Raw genomic sequence first — 19,687 nt, forward strand, 5'->3', positions numbered from 1 at the left:
TATATTTAATTATACCTCAATAAAAATTTTATAAACTTTAAAGCAGGTATACAAAAACTGTCAGCCAAACTTATTTAAGTCAAACTTATTCGAAAACAGTAACACAAAAACCCTGACCTGGTATAAATCCCCCAGAAATGGTCTCACTTTGGGAAAGGCTCTGGGATCCTTCAGAAACGCCTAAACTGAGAGAATCAGAGCATTTTCCTTGGAAGTAGTACTTTTGTACTTTTGTAAACACTATCCACAAGTTAGCCTTTTATGCTTGTTAGCCGGGTGAAATAGTTACAAGTGCGTCCCCAACAAGCAAGTCTAGGAACAGGCACTGGACATTTATAAGCATTAGGAGTATTGACTTGGTAAGTTAAGATACTGTGAAAGGAACTCAACCTGTGCAGAGCAAAGGAAGAGGGTAGTGAGTTTGACAGTATCTGAGATGTTGGTCCCTGGTCTCTCCCTGAAGAGGGTTTTCAGATACCAGTGGAGTTAGAAACTTCCTACAGACAGAAACTCTGGGAGTCACATGCTGTAGCTTCAAAAGATAAGTAGTTTTAGTGTCTGATAATCATGGTCTCTTGCAAATTCATCAACAATGCAAGGACTCGTAATACATATGCACATCAACATGTTAATATAACTGGAAAGCTGCCCCAAAGTATTCACTGAGCAAATTAATCTGGGTCCAGCCATTCTCAATAGCCTCTGGCAGACACACTTTTGGACAAGCTGCAATTCCTATAATGTGCTTGTGAAAACTAGACTTGAAATTGTTTCAAAAACTGCAAGCCAATTGACTGTGGAAAAACGTTATCCTTTTCACTACAATTCCTCCTAACATACGCTAGAATCCTTTTGGTGTTTGGGTTTCCCCCAATATATGAGGCAAAGGCAAAGACTGAGTTATTCTTGGCAGTTTCTAATCACCTTTGCATTGAACTGTGGGAAAGGGGATAGGTCTTGCCTTTGCTGTGGCAATCCCGTCGAGAGTCATGGGGAGGATTTTCCCTGTCTGAGCTCTCTCTCCTCACCCTGACTTTCTCTTTATTCCCATCACTTTCTGCTTCTGAATCACTCAGCTCTAAATCTGGGCAATACCCATCATTTTCCTGATAAGGAGCTCTCCCTGCAGACCGCCTGACAAGCTGCCTGCCCCACAGCTGCTCCTTGGGGTTCATATTCTTGGTTGGCTTCACGCAGCATTGGAGGTCCTCTGTGGTCCTCACCCACCTATTGGTGGCTTCTTTAAAGGACCTGCTGAAGTGTTCCATGGTAGATTTTCTAAAGCTGCCCTGACTGGCCAAGTGGGAGCTGAGCATGGACTCTTGGTTACAGAACATCTCACTGGAGCTGTCTTTTTGGGTGACATCCCCAGACCAGCTGCCCTCCAGGCCATTGGATTTGGCAAACCTGGGGTTAGGCTGACTTTTCCCATTCCCAATGGAAGACTGTCCATGCAGGGCAGCCTGAAGGACCAGAGGCTTGCCCAGCGACTGCCCATGATAGAACTCCGGAGATGGAGTTCTCCAAGCAGGACTGGAATCCTTTGCTTCACTCCTAGAGTGGCTGAGACTGGCCAGCAGACAGTTATTCTTGCTCTCTAGTGGATGCCTTGGGTACGCTTTCATTCTCATTTCTAGTGACTCCTGCGGCACCTGCGTGCTCCTTACATTGTGAACAGGGGAGCTGTTGTCAGGAGAGAGAGGTCCGTGGTCAGGCTCTGTGGAGCTGTTTCTGCAGTCTTCCGGGGCTGATCTGGGCATTTTTAACTTTAAGGTAATTCTTGGTGGTGGGTAAAACAATGAGATTTCTAGTGCACTTGTCAAAGGAAGTCCTGAGATCAAAAAGAAAGAGTCAATTTAACAACTGATTTAAATAACGGCATACGTGCTTATGGCAGAGTGAGTTCACATATCCACTCTTCCAAATGTCTAATAAGCACTGTCTTTGACATGTATGTACGTCACGGGATAGCAGCTGAAGTAAGCTGAACCACAGGTTGGTATGGGGGGGCGGTGCTACAGGTGGAAAACTCAGCAATGCCACTGTTTGCTGTGTGACTCCCAATTTCTTCACCTCTGCTCTCCCAGGCTGTAAAACGATCACAAAGACTAGAGTGCTGCCTCCTATGTCCCCATCTCTGCCTCCTCCATTTCTGAAAAGATCGTCACTAGCAATGGTTTAGAACAGGGTCTCCCTATCTGTGTGTGTGTGCACGTGCGCATGTGTGGGCACCACATGGCACTTAGGATGTGCCTTAAACAGAGCCATTTCAGACCCCACCTTCCATCTCTCCTGGCCCTCCTAGAGCAAGTCAAATACAAACCCTCGGGAATGCAGCACAGGTTTGGTGGGCGAAGAGTACGTGAGTATGTGTTTTAGGAGAAGTGGTAGTGGGTGCTTCCTGTGTATTTTAGGTCCTTAACCTAAGATAATTTCCTTACTATGAATGACCATCACGGAGGTGTGGGGCAGCTTTTGTAGTGGCAAGGCCAGCAGAAAGGAATCACATTCCTTCCTGCCAGTGGCCTGCTATGAGGTTGGCCTGGGGAGTACTGGCAATCAGTTACTTGGTTGTGTCATCTGATAATCATATTTAGAGCAGGTCTCCTCTATTATTTCAATTGCTCTGAAATTAAAAAGAGCGCTACTGAACAGTTCCTCCTTGCATATGGACTTGACCTTTGCTCATTACCACCTTACTGTATAGCCTCGCAAAAATGACAGAGAGAGGACAACTATTAGGTGCCCCAATGGGTAGCATTTGTTCCCTAAGGGTCCATGTTGAACACTTACAGCCCTCATTCTCTACCAGGGGCTGCCACTAGCTGATGCCACAAGCAGGTACAGGGCTGGCTCTCACCAATCAGAAGCCACTGGTCTAGGGGCCAATTTCCTCAGCACACAGGGGCTCCCCACTGCTGTCTTGTGGTTCTCCTTGTCCTGTCCACTACGGTGCCCTTGTGCCTGAGCAGCCCTGCTCCTTCCTGCTACACTATTTGGCTGTGACCCGTGATACCCACAAATGCCCCAGAGCCTTTGATGCCTACCTGACACCTCATCTCTGGGTGTCTCTCTTGCTCTATGGCTGGCCCTTGACAGGGCCTGGATTCTGCACACACTGCCCAATGACTCCTGGTTGCCCAGGCTCTGCCACCGACCTCTGTGTTAAATGAGGCACAGGGAGGTTGCAAATGTCACTGAATGTGGTTGTCATCATTCCAGCTAAGCTCCCCATGATTAGGGCACTGCAATTATGCTCACCTGTCTCTTACCAAGTGGGCAGTGGACTCTGCAGGCAAGGGTTCTGTCTTGCTGACTCTATCTTCTAGCTCAGTTCTTAGTCCATAGTAGGTGCTCAACAAATATTAGTGAATAAACGAAGAGATAAGAACCCAGATCTTCTAACTTCTGGGCTAAGGATTTATTTTAACAGACTATTGTTGAGATGAGTAGCCCTGGAATTAAACGTTTTCTGGAAACAAGGATTAGATCTTATTCTATTGATTTCTAAAGCAATTCGAGCATTATAGAATAATTTCATGGCTCCAACTAATGGCCCCTAATATCTATCTGGGACCCAGATTATCTGCCCTAGACCTGCAACTCCCCCAACCCCACCCTGGGATTTCTTGCCTCATGAGCTGACAGTGAAATGGGCCATGTTACAATCAGGGTTGGACTAGAGCAAATGAAATATCTAACAAGAATTTTAAAAGGTTTTAAAGTGAGACAATTGACATAAAATTTAAATAGTTAAAATAGGACGTAAGCAGAGTCTACATATTTGTTAGGACATCTTTACTATACAGGTTACCTGCAGCAATTTCCTGGTTAGCAAGCTGGACTTGCAAATTGAAGATCTGTTCCTGTATTTTGTTCTGTGACTGTTTCAGCTTCTCTCGCCTGCTTATCATGTAGCACAGATTTCGGACCTGAAAGCCCAACCCCCAGCAAATAAAGAATTTTGTCATGTTATGCAAACCTGACGATTGAAATCGTTCAGCTAAAATTAAGACAACTAAAGTCAGATGGGGTGGGGGGTGAGGAGAAAAGACAGAACCCCAAAGCTGCACAAGAGGCACTCCACAGGAATTCACACAGCATGGTCAGTTGGGGGATAGTGGTTCCCATATCAATCAGCATTACAAGCAAAGCCACTTCCTAAAACCTGCTCTCCCTGCAGTGTCATGGGCTCGATATTCATCTGCACAGCCAGGCTGGAAAGACCGAAGGATGATGTAACATTTCAGTCTTCCTTTTAGATCCCTGAGTAAACGATGGCAATGCTGGATCCAGTACAACTTTCGAATGAGTGCTGGCCCAGCAGGATAAAGGTCTGCTGGGAAGACCGGAAGTGGCTTTTTGCTTACACTTTTAGCTCAGCCAAGTCTCCAGAGCCACAAGGGTGAAATCCTCACTCTCTCCTACGCCCCACCTGGACAAATTACTCACCCTTTCTGTGCCCCAGTTTATTCATCTGTAAATAGGAATAATAAGAGTACTTTCTTCATAGGAATGTTAGGATTAAATGAGTTACTATTTTTAAAATGCTTACAACAGTGTTGCCACGTAGTAAGTGATATACACGTGTGAGTTAAATTTTAAAAAGTGAGCCAAATCTATTAGTTCCCTTCCAAATTCTGCTAGCAGAGAAAAAAAACATGCCATCTCTATTCTATAATTGTACTTGATTATAAAATTCTCTAGGGTAAACACAAGGCCTAACTTATCTTTGAACCCTGTAGTACCTAATTTACTAGATACCTGATATAGATATCATGAGTTAAATTGAATTATCTGTGCAAAGGCTCTCAATCAGGGGCGATTTTGACTCCCAGGAGGCATTTGGTAACCTGGAAACATTTTTGATTGTCACAACTGGGTATGTGGGGGAGCTGCTAATGGCATCTAGTGGGTAGAGGCCAGGGATGCTGCTAAACATCCTACAGTGTCCTCCACAACAAAGGACAACCAAGAACTATCAAGCTCCAAATGTCAACAGTGCCGACTTTGAGAAAGTCTGATCTAGCACTTTCCTGAACAAAATTCATTCTTTCTTCAGTCCACAGTCTTGTGTGCCAGTAAAAACATAGTTGAGCCAACTTAGGCTCAACAGTGAGTAAAAAGTAAACCAAATGAGAATTTATTTCAGATTTAAGGTTCATAGAGCACAGAAGTGAGGGCTCTCCAGTTCCCTGAATGTGCTTACCAAAACTGAAACAGAGCCCAATGTTTGGGGCCACAGTGAAATCAGAAGGTAAGGGAGGACACCAAAGCCCACACCATAAATGAGCTGACCTGTTTTTTTAAACTAGAAGTGGGCTCTCCATTTCTACACACTAGTCACAACTGGTCACCTTACCCTCTCTAGGTCTTGCCGTAGATGCATAAACATTCTCATGCGAGTGTGAATACTCTCCTCTTTTGGCTGCACCAGGCCATTTTCTTCATCCTCCTTTGGAGGAAATAATGGCTTATTAAAGTTACTTTTCCGCTTCAGTTTCCAGTAGTTATAGATAAAGTCCACAGCTAGAGTGGGCATCCCCAGCTCTGAGGCCACATCCTCCACACGGACCAGGGAATAGAACTCCTCCTCCAGCTCCCGAAGCTTCTGTGCCCGCAGGCTGGTCTTCTCGCTTTTGGTCTGGCTCTGCTCTGCAGCCCTGTGCAGGGGGTACTCGGCCTCCCCGAGTTTCTGCCTGTTTTGGCTGTGCTTGAGGCAGTAGGACTTGAACTTCACTTCATCCCCCTCATCTAGGATAGTCTTCATCTCCAGGCTGTGCTCAAAGGCACAGGTGACGTGGAAGGCAGTGATGCAGCTTTTCACCGAGCACTGCAGAAAGAAAAGATGTGTTAAGGAAGCAGGGCTGGGGGGCGGGGGAATGGAAGCCCTATATCCCTGGGTCTAAAACTGAGAGCTCACAGGAAGCAAAGGAAAGACAGGGAGAAAGTTGGTCCTAAATTGACCATGATGGTTGCTTTACAAGTACCCCCCAAAAATCTGCTCTTATAGAAAACAGCAAAAACAGAGGCCAAAAAGAAAAAAAATTCAAACTCTCCTTTAAGGTTTCAGCTTAAGCATCAAGTTTTTCTGAGAGGTCTTCCTTGACTCCTGTAGAGTCACGCTGTACCTTCCCTGTGTCCTCCATATCACCTTATCATATGCTTCTATAATGGTACTTTTCACACTGTACCTATAGCATAAGAAATGTCAAATTCCTGGCCATAGCTCTTAAAGACAGAAGCTATGTCATTCCTCTTTGCATTGCTGTCAACTATTGAACAAGCAGGTGCGTAAGAAATGCTTCTGAACAAATGAAAGAAAAAACAAAGTCAATATTATTGCTATAGCATCTACTGGTTCTAAAAAGGCCACAGGAACTGCAATATCTAAGTAACCTAACTTCTTGAAACTGTTCTAGAGTTGTGCTGTTCAACATGGTAGCCAATAGTAGCTAACTAGCCACAAGTGGCTATTTAAATTTAAATTAATTAAAATTACATACAACTAAAAATTCAACTCAGTCACACTAGCCACATTTCAACCATACTGGATACCACAGATTCCCATCATTGTAGAAAGTTCTATTGGACAGTATGGTTACAGACAATCTGAAAGTACGTTTATAATATTCTGCCATTCATAGATGCAACACATTTGTTTAATATCACTATGTACCACGCACTGAGGGTTCACGGGAAAGCAGAGCAGGAAGAAGCCGGCCCGAGACTGCTGTCCTCCTGTGCTTCAGGTAGTCTCAATTACCATTTGATACGGTTACAGTGCTACAGCTTTCCTTCCAAAGACTTCAAACGCATGGGTGCATTCAGACGTTGATGCAGAAGAAAGAGGGACAGCAATGGAGGATTAGTTTCTAAGGATGTAGGGGGAATTCCCACGGTTAAAGCCAAGCCTGAACTCGCTTGGAAGCCTGCATCTAGAGGGAAGACTGCTCAATTACCTATGTGTTAGGTTTTTGATAATTAAACACAGAGAATTACCTTGGTTATGAATAAAGACTAAACAAATGCAAACCCTGACAGGTCTCCTTATAATAGATTGAGAAATTCAACACCCAAGAGAGTACAGGTAACCACTGAAGCCTGAGTGGGGCAGATTCCATTTAAACTAACGTCACAGGATAAAGTTCCAGGGATGGGATAGAGTCCTAAAATGCCATCTTAGCCAGCCTCACATTTACCATCACTTGTATTTCCTCTAGAGTACCTGATTTCCCACCTCCGCCGCCCCGGTGCAAACTCCTTCCACTTTTCTGCTAAGTGGCACTCTAGTCACTTACTACATTCCCAAGACAGCCCAGCCCAGCTTTAGACAGCTCTACTGGAAAAGTTTGTTACATTACACTGAAATCTGTATCCTTAAAACTTCTATAGGGGCTGGCCCCGTGGCCGAGTGGTTAAGTTCAAGCGCTCCGCTGTAGGCAGCCCAGTGTTTTGTTGGTTCGAGTCCTGGGCGCGGACACGGCACTGCTCATCAAACCACGTTGAGGCGGCATCCCACATGCCACAACTAGAAGGACCCACAACGAAGAATATACAACTATGTACCGGGGGGCTTTGGGGAGAAAAAGGAAAAAAATAAATAAAATCTTAAAAAAGAAAAACAAAAAAAACCAAAAACTTCTATAGATTTGAAAAGCCTCATGAAAACAAGCATGATGAAAGCCCAAAATGTATTTTTATCTGGGCACCTTTTGTTATCACTTGGCTAAGAAACTAGCCAGTCATTAAAACAACAAGTAGCAAAAGGCATTCTTTTTTTTTTTTTTTTAAGATTTTACTTTTCCTTTTTCTCCCCAAAGCCCCCTGGTACATAGTTGTATACTTTTAGTTGTGGGTCCTTCTAGTTGTGGCATGTGGCACGCAGCCTCAGCATGGCCTGACGAGCGGTGCCATGTCTGCGCCCAGGATTCGAACTGGCAAGACCCTGGGCTGCCGCAGCGGAGTGCGCGAACTTAACCACTCGGCCACGGGGCTGGCCCCGCAAAAGGCATTCTTTAGCAAAAGATTAAAGTGTTGGGCATACCACTTGTTTGCTGTTTAATAACCAATAAAAATATGGGAAGAGAAAGCAAAAGGACTGTTTTCTATTCAAGGGGACAAATGTGTCACATAAAACAACTACTAATGGGAAGCTAAAAACAGATTCTCTCTTTCACATCAAATTTATAGAATGTAGAGACACAAATATAAATTACTCAAAATAAAAGACAATACACGAGGAAGAATTGGGTACCTAGATGAAAAATGGAATGTCCTCAGGAAACTCTGCTATAAAATCTATCTAGTTTCAAAAAAGGTCAGTCTATGTTATTTATAGCTGGAGTTCTATATACTTTGGTAGTAAAGGAGAGATGTCAACCAAGTTTTGGTGCCAATCAAATACTTATTTACTTTTTCCCAAAAACATATATTTGGTACATTCTATTAAGCAAACTGCATTTGTATACATCTCATTTATTTCTACTGTAACCACTTAAAGTGACAGGAGAGGTATTATTATGCCCATTTAAAAAAACAGCTGTATTGAGATATAGTTTACATATCATAACACTTCTTTTTTTTTTTGTGGAGGAAGATTTGCCCTGAGCTAACATCTGTGCCAATCTTCTTCTATTTTGTATGTTGGTTGCTGCCACAACATGCCCGAGGAGCAGTGTAGATCTGCGCCTGGGATCCAAACCCATGAACCCAGGCTGCCGAAGTGCAGTGTGCTGAATTTAACCACTACACCATGGGACCTCACCAATTTTAAGTATACATTTCAATGGTTCTTAGTATATTTACAGAGTTGTGCGACCATCACCACTACACAATTCCAGTACATTTTGATCACCCCAAAAAAGAAATCTTGTGCCTATTTGCAGTCACTCCCTGTTCCCAACCCCAGCCCTAAGCAACTACTAATCTACTTTGTCTCTCTACAGATATGCCTATTCTGGGCATTTCATATAAGTGGAATCATACAATATGTGGCCGTTTGTGTCTTGCTTCTTTCATTCAGCATGTTTTCAAGGTTCATCTATATTGTAGCATGTATCAGAATTTCATTCTTTTAAAAATATGGCCAAATAATACTCCACTGTATGGATATGCCACATTTGTTTATCCATTCATCAGTTAATGAAGATTTGAGTTGTTTTTACTTTTTGACTATTAAGAACCAATGCTGCTATGAACATTTGTGTACAAGCTTTCATGTGGATATATGTTTTCATTTCTCTTTGGTAATGTGCAATAAAGGGTTAACCTTGCCCAAAGAAAGGCTTGGCCCTTTGCCCCCAGCTCCTGAGAGGTAACCTCAGACCCTTGGGATGTCCTGCCTAATAAGAGTGTCTTTGTTTAGCTGGGGGCCGTGGGCCATGTCAGATGGTCTATGCTAACAATGTGATTTACGGTGGAGGCTTTGGGCCACGTGGTGTCAGCCTGACCTCTGGAGGGACTGGAGACTAAGGTCAGCCATGCAGGTGGTGAGCTGTGTCTATGTGGCCAAATCCTAATAAAATCTCTGAATGTCAAGGCTTGGGTGAGCTTCCCTGGTTGGCAATACTTTGTATGTATTATCACACATCATTGCTGGGAGAAATAGGCACTGTCCACAAGACTCCGCTTGGAGTGGACAACTGGAAGCTCCTGCTTGAGCTCTCCTGGACCCTGCCCTATGTGCCTCTTCCCTTGCTGATTTCTTTTGTGTGTGTGAGGAAGATTGGGCCCTGAGCTAACATCTGTGCCAATCTTCCTCTATTTTATATGGGACACTGCCATAGCGTGGCTTGACGAGTGGGGCTGGGTCCACACTCGGGATCCAAACCTGTGAACCCCAGGCTGCTGAAGCAGAGTGCGCGAACTTAACCACTAGGCCACTGGGCCATCCCCGTCCCTTTGCTGATTTTAATCTGTATCCTTTCACTGTAATAACTGTAACCATGAGTATAATGGCTTTTCCGACTTCTGTGAGTGCTTCTAGTGAATTATTGAACCTGAGGGTGGTCTTGGGGACCTCTCAAACTGCAGGTATATACTTAGAGTTATCATGTGACCCAGCAATTCCACTCCTAACTTTTTGAGGAACTGCCAAACTGTTTTCCACTGGCTGTACATTTTACATTTCCACTAGCAATGCACAGGGTTCCACCTTCTCCACATTCCTGCCAGTAATTGTTATTGTCTGCCTTTTTGATTATCACTCTAGTGAGTATGAAGTGATATCTCATTGGTTCATTCACTTTTTTTTGAGGAAGATTAGCCCTGAGCTCACATCTGCCACCAATCCTCCTCTTTTCGCCGAGGAAGACTGGCCCTGAGCTAACATCTGTGCCCATCTTCCTCTACTCTATATGTGGGACGCCCACCACAGCATGGCTTGCCAAGCGGTGCCATGTCTATACCCGGGATCCGAACCGGTGAACCCCAAGCCGCCGAAGCAGAATGTGCGAACTTAACTGCTGCGCCACTGGGCCAGCCCTGGTTTATTTCCTTTTAAAGAAAGGAAAAGACGTAATTTTCTACATATTCTTCAGAAATTGTAGAATAGAAATGAGTTTTTAAAATCCTTTCCTTAGAGGGAAAATGCTACCCTTATATATTCACATGTGTAAGGGGAGCTTCTGCGGGATGAGAATTGGATCAGATAGGGTGGTTGGAATAAATATCGTGAAAAAGAGCACCTAGGAATTAAGGTGCTTCTTGCCTTTTTAAAGAAATATTTTGTCACCCCTGAAAAGAAAATAGTGTGTCCTTCTCAAAAGCAGATGATATCCTCCTGGAACACCGAGGGCCTGGAACATATATCGTCAGCAGTTCTTGTCCTGTTGGAGGACAGTGTCCATTTGGCTGCCCTTAATCCCCAATAATTCGTGAACAAAGAAATGGGTGGTATCAGAACAATTTTCTCAAAATTTGGTCACTAAAGCAATGTCATAAATGGTTCAAGCCAGCCTACAAAACCTAGTTCAGTTATTGGGTACTGAAACTCCAGAACCAGCAGTGGCCGCTAGCCCTCTGATCTCTCAGCCCTCAGGGCCTGCGGTGTCTGAGGAGAGATGCCGCTTCAGCGCGATTCAGCTTTTCCCATGTTTACACCTGGCCTCCCTTAATAGACTCTAAACTCCTAAAGGCAGGGACCAGAAATGACTTAGAACAAGAACAATTTGTACTGACAAATAAAATTTGGAATATATGAGAAAAGTATTAAAGTGCTTTCCCTTTTAGTTTTTTTTTTTGGGTGCCCTTTAATCTCAATATTTAATTTCGTTCTCTACTAGCAGCACTTCTAATAGTCACTAAATAGGTGTACTTGCATTTCCCCGTTTGTTAAAGATTTTAATTTGTTTTTAAAAAGTTTACTTCCTTCATAGTGAAACTCATTAGCCTAACAGTAAACTCATGTTGGCCCACCGACTTATCCTGACTTCCATATACTTGCATGTGACTTCAGACATGACCACATCCCTCTACTGTCAAAAGGGGCACCTACCTCAGCACCAAATGTTTGATGATTCTATTAAGTTTGGCTAGATGAGTCCTAGGGCTTTCCATTAGCAAAATCAGATTGACTCCAATGACAATAACAACAAGTACAACTACTAGTACCACTAACATTTTCTGAGTATTTACTATCTGTTAGGTACTGTGCTAAGCTCTTTTTTTTGAGGAAGATTAGCCCTGAGCTAACATCTGCTGCCAATCCTCCTCTTTTTGCTGAGGAAGACTGACCCTGAGCTAACATCCGTGCCCATCTTCCTCCACCTTATACATGGGACGCCTACCACAGCATGGCTTGCCAAGCGGTGCCATGTCTGCACCCAGGATCCGGGCTGGCGAATCCCGGGCCGCCGAAGAGGAACGTGCGCACTTAACCGTTGCGCCACGGGGCTGGCACCTGTGCTAAGCTCTTTAACATGTTATTAAGTAGGTACTATTATCATCTCCATTTATAGTGTGGAAACTGAGGCACAGATATGGTAGGTAACTTCCCCAAGAACGCATAACAGGAGGTGGAACCAGGATTTGAACCCCAGGTGACTGGCTCCAAAGGCCATATTGTTAACCTCTGTTTGTTCTTTTTTCTCAGAGAAGGCCTAAAGCATCTGGATCTAGGCTGAATGGGGCTTGAACATAAGATATATAAGGACCCTACAGAAATTCTGAAAAGCTGGCAGTTAGAGAGACTGTGTCCAGGGTCTAGGCAAAACCCAGAGCTGTCTGGGGCATCTGAATTTTTTTTTTTTTTGAAGAAGACTAGCCCTGAGCTAACTGCTGCCAATCCTCCTCTTTTTGCTGAGGAAGACTGGCCCTGAGCTAACATCTATGCCCATCTTCCTCTACTTTATATTTGGGATGCCTGCCACAGCATGGCTTGATAAGTTGTGCATAGGATTCAAACCGGCAAACCCCAGGCCACTGAAGCAGAATGTGCAAACTTAACCACTGTGCCACCAGGCTGGCCCAGGGGCATCTGATTTGAACCCAGTCTTTAGGATCTGTTCCAGGATTATCAGAAACCTTCATGCTCAGGAGAAAGGTTCAAGCTCCCAGATATGGAGGCTGTAGATATTGGCTAGTCTAGACCCCAAATCCACCAGTGTTAGATTCTATCCTTGCCCACTGAACGTTCCCAAATCAAAAGAAGAGGAGAGATGCGGGTATTCCCAGTACTGGGAGATAGGAAGAATAAATACAATTCACAGACAGTTAAGAAATTTCCATAAAGAGTTTATAAAGCAAAACACCCAAGATATATTACTAATCACAAAGATTCTTAAATAAACCTCTGAAGAACAATGACGCTAATAAAACTTGACCCTCTAGTGAATTACTGTACAGTATTTCTTTACTATGTTTTTGATTTCCGTACAGGGAACAAGATGCTAAATTACTAATGGTTTTGGAATTAACTACTCAGTGGTTGTTTAAAAGGGAAAAAAGGTTTTGGTCTGTTTTCCCACAAGAAAACTAGGTGTCAATCATGGAAAACAAAGACCACTCTATTAGTGTAAACAGAATGTAGGTGGAGAAAAATACAACCACACTTAAGAAGGTCACCTGAAGTTCACTCCCCCTCACTCAGGGAGGATCTTTAATGCAGCTTGGCACTCACACTGCACTTCCCCAAACCAAAAAACTAGTTCACACCTTTTCTCTCCTGACCCTCTCGACCTCACCCACATCCTCACTCTCAGCTGATGATCCTGTTTCCTACCTCACTGAGGAAATTAAAACAAGATAAACAAACAGACACACAGATAAGGACAACAGATTGGTGGTTACCAGAGGGGAAGGGAGTCGGGGAGGTGAAAGGGGTAAAGGGGCACATATGTGTGTGACGGATAAAAACTAGACTAGTGGTGGTGAACATGCAGTCTATACAGAAGCTGAAACATAATAATGTACCCCTGAAATGTACACAATATTAGAAACTAATGTGACCCCAATAAAATAATTTTTAAAAAGAGCACTTCGGCAGATCACAATCAGCACACCTACCTAATACTGCACCTACACACTCTGCCTTCGAGCCTGTTACCCAGGAAGACCTATCAGTGCTCCTGCCTCCAGCTATCCCTCCACCGCACACTTCACCCCACCCTCTCTCACCCACTGAAAAACCTCACTCCAGCAGCTCTTCCTCTCCACTGGATCACTCCCTTTGTATGCATACTGTTATGTTCTACATGTTAACATTTTACACGTGTACTTTTATTTCTTCTAACGTAAAGAAAAGACCTCTTTCCCCCACTTTTCTGAACTGTTCCTACTCCATTTCTTTGCCCTGACTCTTGGCAATCTAACTTTTGCCATCACCACCCCACCTAAACCGCTCATCCAGATTACCAATAATCACACTGTTAAATACAGGGGTCAACTTGTAGTCCTCAGCTTATTTCCGCAGCATTTTGACACCACTAAGCTTTTCAAAAGGAGAAGGAAAAGCTTTCTTCCCTTGATTTCTGGTTACTACACTCTCTTGGTTTTCCTCCCGTCTCCCTGGCAGCTTCTTCCTAGTCTCCTCTGCTATTTCTTCCTACTCTCCTTGATTTCTTAACACTGGAATGCTTCCAGGTCCAGTGCTTGGTACTGTTCTCATCTCTATCTGCACTTACTCACTCGCTGACCTTACCCAGTCCAGGCAAGAGCTATCTATATGCCACTGACTCCCACATTTATGTCTTCGGTCCACAACTTCCTCCTAAACTCCAAACTCACATAGACAACTGCCAGTTTAACGTTTTCACTGGGCTATCTGATAGACATCTCAAATTTCAATGTCTCAAACTGAACTTGTGATCTTTCCCCCCAAATCTGTTCTACCTGCAGATTTCTCCATTCCGTTTATGGTAACTTCACCCTTCTCACTGTTTGGGTCAAAAACCTGAAGGCATCCCCAACTCCTATCTTTCATACCTCCTAGCCGATCCAGAGTCAATCCTATTGGCTCTACCTTCAACATTCATCCAGAATCCAACCACTTTTCACCACCTCCAGGGCTACCACTCCGGTCAAAGCCACCACCACCATCTCTCATGGTACTGTAATAGCCTCCTAATGGCTTTTCCAGTTTCTAATCTTCCCTCCTCAGTCTATTCTAAATACAGCAGCCGGAGTGCCTATTTTTGTTTTCAACATTTTACTACGGAAAAATCTATATAACAGCATGGAGAATACTATAATAAACCCCATATACCCGTCGTCCAGCTTCAATAATTATTAACATATGACCAATGTTGTTTCATCTTTAAACCCCATGGTACCCCGCCCTCCAAATTATTTTGAAGTAAATCTTAGACATCATATCATTCCACAGAATGATCCTTTAAAAACATAAATCGTGATTTCACTTGTCTGCTCAAAACCTGCCAATGGCTCCCCTTTCAAATCAGAGTTAAAAAAAAGATCTCCTAAGGGCCCTGGAGGCCTTACCTCAGGGGCTGGCAAACAATGGCCCACAAACCAAATGCAGCCAGCTGCCTGTTTGTGTGCAGCCCATGAGCTAAGAATGGGAGCTAAGGATGGTTTTTACATTTTTAAATGGTGGGAAAAGAATCAAAAGAAGAATATTTTGTGACACATGAAATAATATGACATTTAAATTTCAGAGTCCATAAATAATTTATTGGAATACAGCCACATTCATCTGCGTAAGTATTGTCTATGGCTGCCTTCGTGCTACAAAGGCAGAGTTGAGTAGTTGTGACAGAGACTGTACGGCCTGCAAAGCCTAAAATATTTGCCATCTGGCCATTTACAGAAAAAAATTGCCAAACCCTGTCCTAACCAATCGTGTCCCCATATAATCTCTCTGATCTTCTCTTCCCAAACACTCCATTCAGTCTCATTGGCCTCTTTCCTGTCAGTCAGACAGGCCAGACAAATTCTTATCCCAGCGCCTTTGCATTGGCTGATCCCTCAGCTGAATATTTTTACCCCAAATATCTGCATTGTTTTCTCTCACCTTCAAGTCTTCGCTCAAATGTCACCTCTACGAGTCCTACTCTGACCACTCTATTTAAACTTGCAGTGCATGCACTCTGCCTCACACGCCATCTTCTTCTTTTTTTTTTTTTGGAGGAAGTTTAGCCCTGAGCTAACTACTGCCAGTCCTCCTCTTTTGTTTTGCTGAGGAAGCCTGGCCCTGAGCTAACATCATGCCCATCTTCCTCCACTTCATATGTGGGACGCCTACCACAGCATGGTGTGCCAAGCGGTGCCATGTCCGCACCCGGGATCCGAACTGGCGAACCCCGGGCTGCTGAAGCGGAACGTGTGCACTTAACCGCTGAGCCACTGGGCAGGCCCCTAACACTCCATCTTCTTACCATACTTCACATTTTTCCTTTGCGTAGCACTTACCATCTTCTGATGCATTGTTTAATATCTATTGCTTATTATCTATTTCTCCCAACTAAAATGGAAGTTCCATGGTGCAAGGTTCTTTGTTGGTTCATTGATAAATCCAAAGTGCCTAGAACAGTGCCTCCTGACTCAACATGTGTTTAAAAATTGTAACTCCTGGGGCTGGCCCCGTGGCCGAGTGGTTAAGTTTGTGCGCTCCGCTGCAGGCGACCCAGTGTTTCGTTGGTTCGAATCCTGGGCGCGGACATGACACTGCTCATCAAACCACGCTGAGGCAGCATCCCACATGCCACAACTAGAAGGACCCACAACGAAGAATATATAACTATGTACTGGGGAGCTTTGGGGAGAAAAAGGAAAAAAATAAAATCTTTAAAAAAAATTGTAATTCCTTATAATCAAAATTTCAGGAGTCTTAACTCAGTAAGATCTTTACAAAATGCAGACTCTAAACTCTAAGTAACAAAAATAAGAACCACTGCACTGCAAATGAAAAACCTACTCCAGAATGTTTCATCCACCCATCTGTTCATCCATCCATCAATCTAATATTTACTGTCTGTCTGCCACATCAGGGGTGTGAGGGATCTAAGGATGAAACAATCTGAGCCTACCGTCTACTAGGGAAGATAAAACTCACAGACAAGTAACTATAACAGAGGGCAGAATGTGGTGATGTGGGGCTGTAATGAAACTTAGGTCTGCTAAGGTCAAGGCCAGCGTTTTCTCTCACCACAGTCACTTTACTGCCAATTACTAACTGTTGTAAAAAAAAAAAAAAAAAAAAAAAAAAACACCAAGCCCCATCCTTTACAACAGCAAGAATAGGGGAAAAATGCAGCTACCACAATAAGGAAAATAAGTAAATTAATGGGTATAAATTCAATGTGCTATTATAAAATGATCAAATAATAATTATGAAAACATGGAAAATATTTTATTTTTGTATTGGGGAGAATGCATATTACAAAGTAATCTATGATACAATTAAACATGGGTATATTTATTCAGTAAACACTAATTGAACACTGACAATGGGCAGGCACTCTCCTTCGTGCTAGGGGAAATCCACACAATGATGTACAACCTTGGCCCTCAAGGGGCTCACCTATGGGGAGCGACCAGGAGAGAACTTAAACAAACATAAACAGGCAATGGATTAAGGTTGTAGACCCTGTGGGAATAGTTTTCCTTTACATTTTTTCACTTTATAATTGCTATAGTGCTGTACTTAAAATAAATAATATCAGCAGAAAAAGTTAAAAAAAAAGCAAGATGAAGTATCTCGTTGTGTCAGATGTAAAAATAAATTTAAAGAATTAAAAGGGCTTTTGGGTCCAGACTGTCCTTTAAATACCATTTCCCAGTAAAAGAAAGAACCAGGGTTATTTGGAGGAGTGGCTGATCCCAGGTCTGGAGGAAGAAATCTACAAGATGAGCCAGACAGCAAGGAACCTCAGAGAATACCTAGAGCCACTGTCCCTAAGCTATGACCTCACATGGCTCCTTTTCTGTGAAGAAGGTCAGCACGCAAATCTAACTCCAATCAGCCTGTAGCCCCTATACAGGAAGTCTTGGGAGTAGAAGGGTCAATTCTTCTGCCTTTGCTGGAGGTAACTGGCCTTTCCCAGTTCCATCCATCAGCCCCCCAGCTGCTGTTCTTGGGTTCAGCAGCTACTACTTCTACTTCAAGCAGCTGAATTCCTGTGCCCCAGATGTCTCAGAAAACTTTACTTGGACTACCATATGCAACAAATGTGCCTATGAGAATGACTTTCAAACCAATCCACCAGAATTTATCTATTCAGATGCATCTTTCCCTATCAAAATGAGCAGCACTTAGTCCAGCAACAGTCAACTGTGAAATCATCCTGGAACCTGAGTCCATCCACAGTCAGTGAGTAAGCCCACACAAGAACATGGGACTGGCTGTTGTAGAGTTATGGCTTGTTTCCACCGAGGATGGTATCATATAACTTCAGGACTCACCTAATACGTCAGATTTGACAGCAACGAATGGAAATTAGCTACCACTATGGATACTGAAAAGAATAAGCTGAAAGATCCAGAGGCAATTCCAAAAAAATAGTTCCAGAAATGGTCTGTCCAGTGGCAGAGCCCTAGGAGTAAGTGGGAGGCCTCCTGAGTAACCTTGTAGGTAACAGGATGCTCTCACTGGGAGGGTGAGTCTGGCCAATTTGGCGTTAGTCCACCCCACTACTTCTCATGGGGACTTACCTGAATACAAGCCCCTGTCTTCACCTTGCACAGGCTGCAGACTAAGGCCCACCGACTGGGCGGGATGTGGGAGACCTTTGTGATTGGTTCCATCCTCTCAGGACAAGCAATGCTGACCTACAAATAAAACATCACCATAAGGCAGAGGCACTAAGGCATTCCAGAAGTACCTTTCATAAACCGTAAATGATGTTACATGAAGCTCAGAACATCAAAACACTGAGGTGAACCATGTCTCCTAAGGTTACTACGGAACCAAGAATAAATAAAACCTGTCTCTAGCCACTGTTCAGGCTTTCAACCATCTCCAGTAATGTAAACTATTCATCTATAGGATGAGAGGGCATGAGTGGAGACTAGGCATCGTTATCTTAATGAATCAAAGATATCTACACTTTACTTAGGAACCAAAAAGTGCTACTAAGGAAAGGAATTAAAATCCACAAAATCTAGCACCTCTCATACGTTATAGATGGTGCCACATGCCTTGTTTTTTCATGTAATTAACTAAGGATGAAAAACAGAGGCAGTGACAAGCCTTTCAGTTCAGTTTACAAAGAAGCATAATATTGTGGGCAAGTAGCAGCAATGTATGTGTAATGAAGAGACTGCAGCATGTAAGTAGAAAGGATGAGGATGATAACATTTTTAAACCAAAGTCTTTAAAACCACATAACTATCATCAGCTTACTCTACTCTCTCAGCCAAAGTAGCATCAAAGTGAAATTACTCTTGGGGAGAGCACTGAAAGGGATACTTTAAAAAAAGATGGAAAAAATTTTTTCTACGTGAAAATAAGGAGTCAAGCAACTCTGGTAAAAAATGTTTTCTTTTCTTTCTTCCTTTTTTGTTTTTATTGTTTTACAAATATGTACATGACTTTCTAAGAGAGAGACAACTTTAAAAAGTGAAGGACTGTTGAATAGGGGTGGTTAAACTAGCAGAAGTTCTGCCCACACTGAGAAACCAACAGTAGAAAGATCAAAGAGATGCTGAACAGCCCACAAGGTACTGGAAATCATAAGCGACTGTCAATAGGTGAGAAAGCTTCTTTTACTTTTAAAGAACTCTTCCTGAGTCATGTTCCAGACTTCTACATGCTGAGAGAGTCTGCTCCATTAGTTGGGGTATTTGCTGCTGGAAACCAGTCACTCTCAAGCCAGAAACCTGAGTGTCCATTTCACATATCTATAAGCTGGATGTTCTTAGTAAGAAAAAGACATCACTACTCAAATATGGATACCATAGTATGTCTCTAGGCCTTTCAGTCTAACTCTGTGAGCTCGACTGTTAGATTGAACTGACAGTAACAAGAATAAAGCCAGGCAAGTTTTAAAGGAGAATGAATTACTGATACAGTATCATCACCTCCCCCATGAACTGAATTTTGCAGTCTCTCATGTCCTGCAGTTAAATTGCCTAACAAATGTGCTGGCTTGGATAGGGGTTGGGGAAAGAGGATGAGAATGGGATGTCTAAGCAGTAAAAAAAAAAAAAAAAAAGGGCAGCCATAAGAAGCAAGGAGAAGTAATGATGCCTGGAAGCCCTTTTTAATCAACTTAGTGTGCATGACGTA

The 19,687-nt window shown here is 43.2% G+C and overlaps 1 protein-coding gene across 6 annotated transcripts in view; it reads right to left on the reverse strand.

Moving 5' to 3' along the window:
* Window positions 1–781: 781 nt before the first annotated feature.
* JADE3 (jade family PHD finger 3) overlaps window positions 782–19,687 on the reverse strand; it is a 126,812-nt gene continuing 107,906 nt past the window's right edge. For 4 of the 6 annotated variants that reach the window (XM_044763412.2, XM_044763409.2, XM_044763414.2 and 1 more), the window contains 4 exons: window positions 18,112–18,228; window positions 5,363–5,833; window positions 3,815–3,932; window positions 782–1,831 (listed from right to left, as the gene is read on the reverse strand). In XM_044763412.2, the coding sequence (XP_044619347.1) occupies window positions 921–1,831; window positions 3,815–3,932; window positions 5,363–5,833; window positions 18,112–18,228 (1,617 nt within the window). In that variant the 3' untranslated portion in view covers window positions 782–920. Of the gene's footprint in view, window positions 1,832–3,261; window positions 3,473–3,814; window positions 3,933–5,362; window positions 5,834–18,111; window positions 18,229–19,687 lie in introns of those variants that run through there. The other 2 variants (XR_006522509.2, XM_070502732.1) reach the window with 2 other exon arrangements.

This window comes from Equus asinus, chromosome X (genome assembly GCF_041296235.1).
Source record: "Equus asinus isolate D_3611 breed Donkey chromosome X, EquAss-T2T_v2, whole genome shotgun sequence".
NCBI lineage: Eukaryota > Metazoa > Chordata > Mammalia > Perissodactyla > Equidae > Equus > Equus asinus.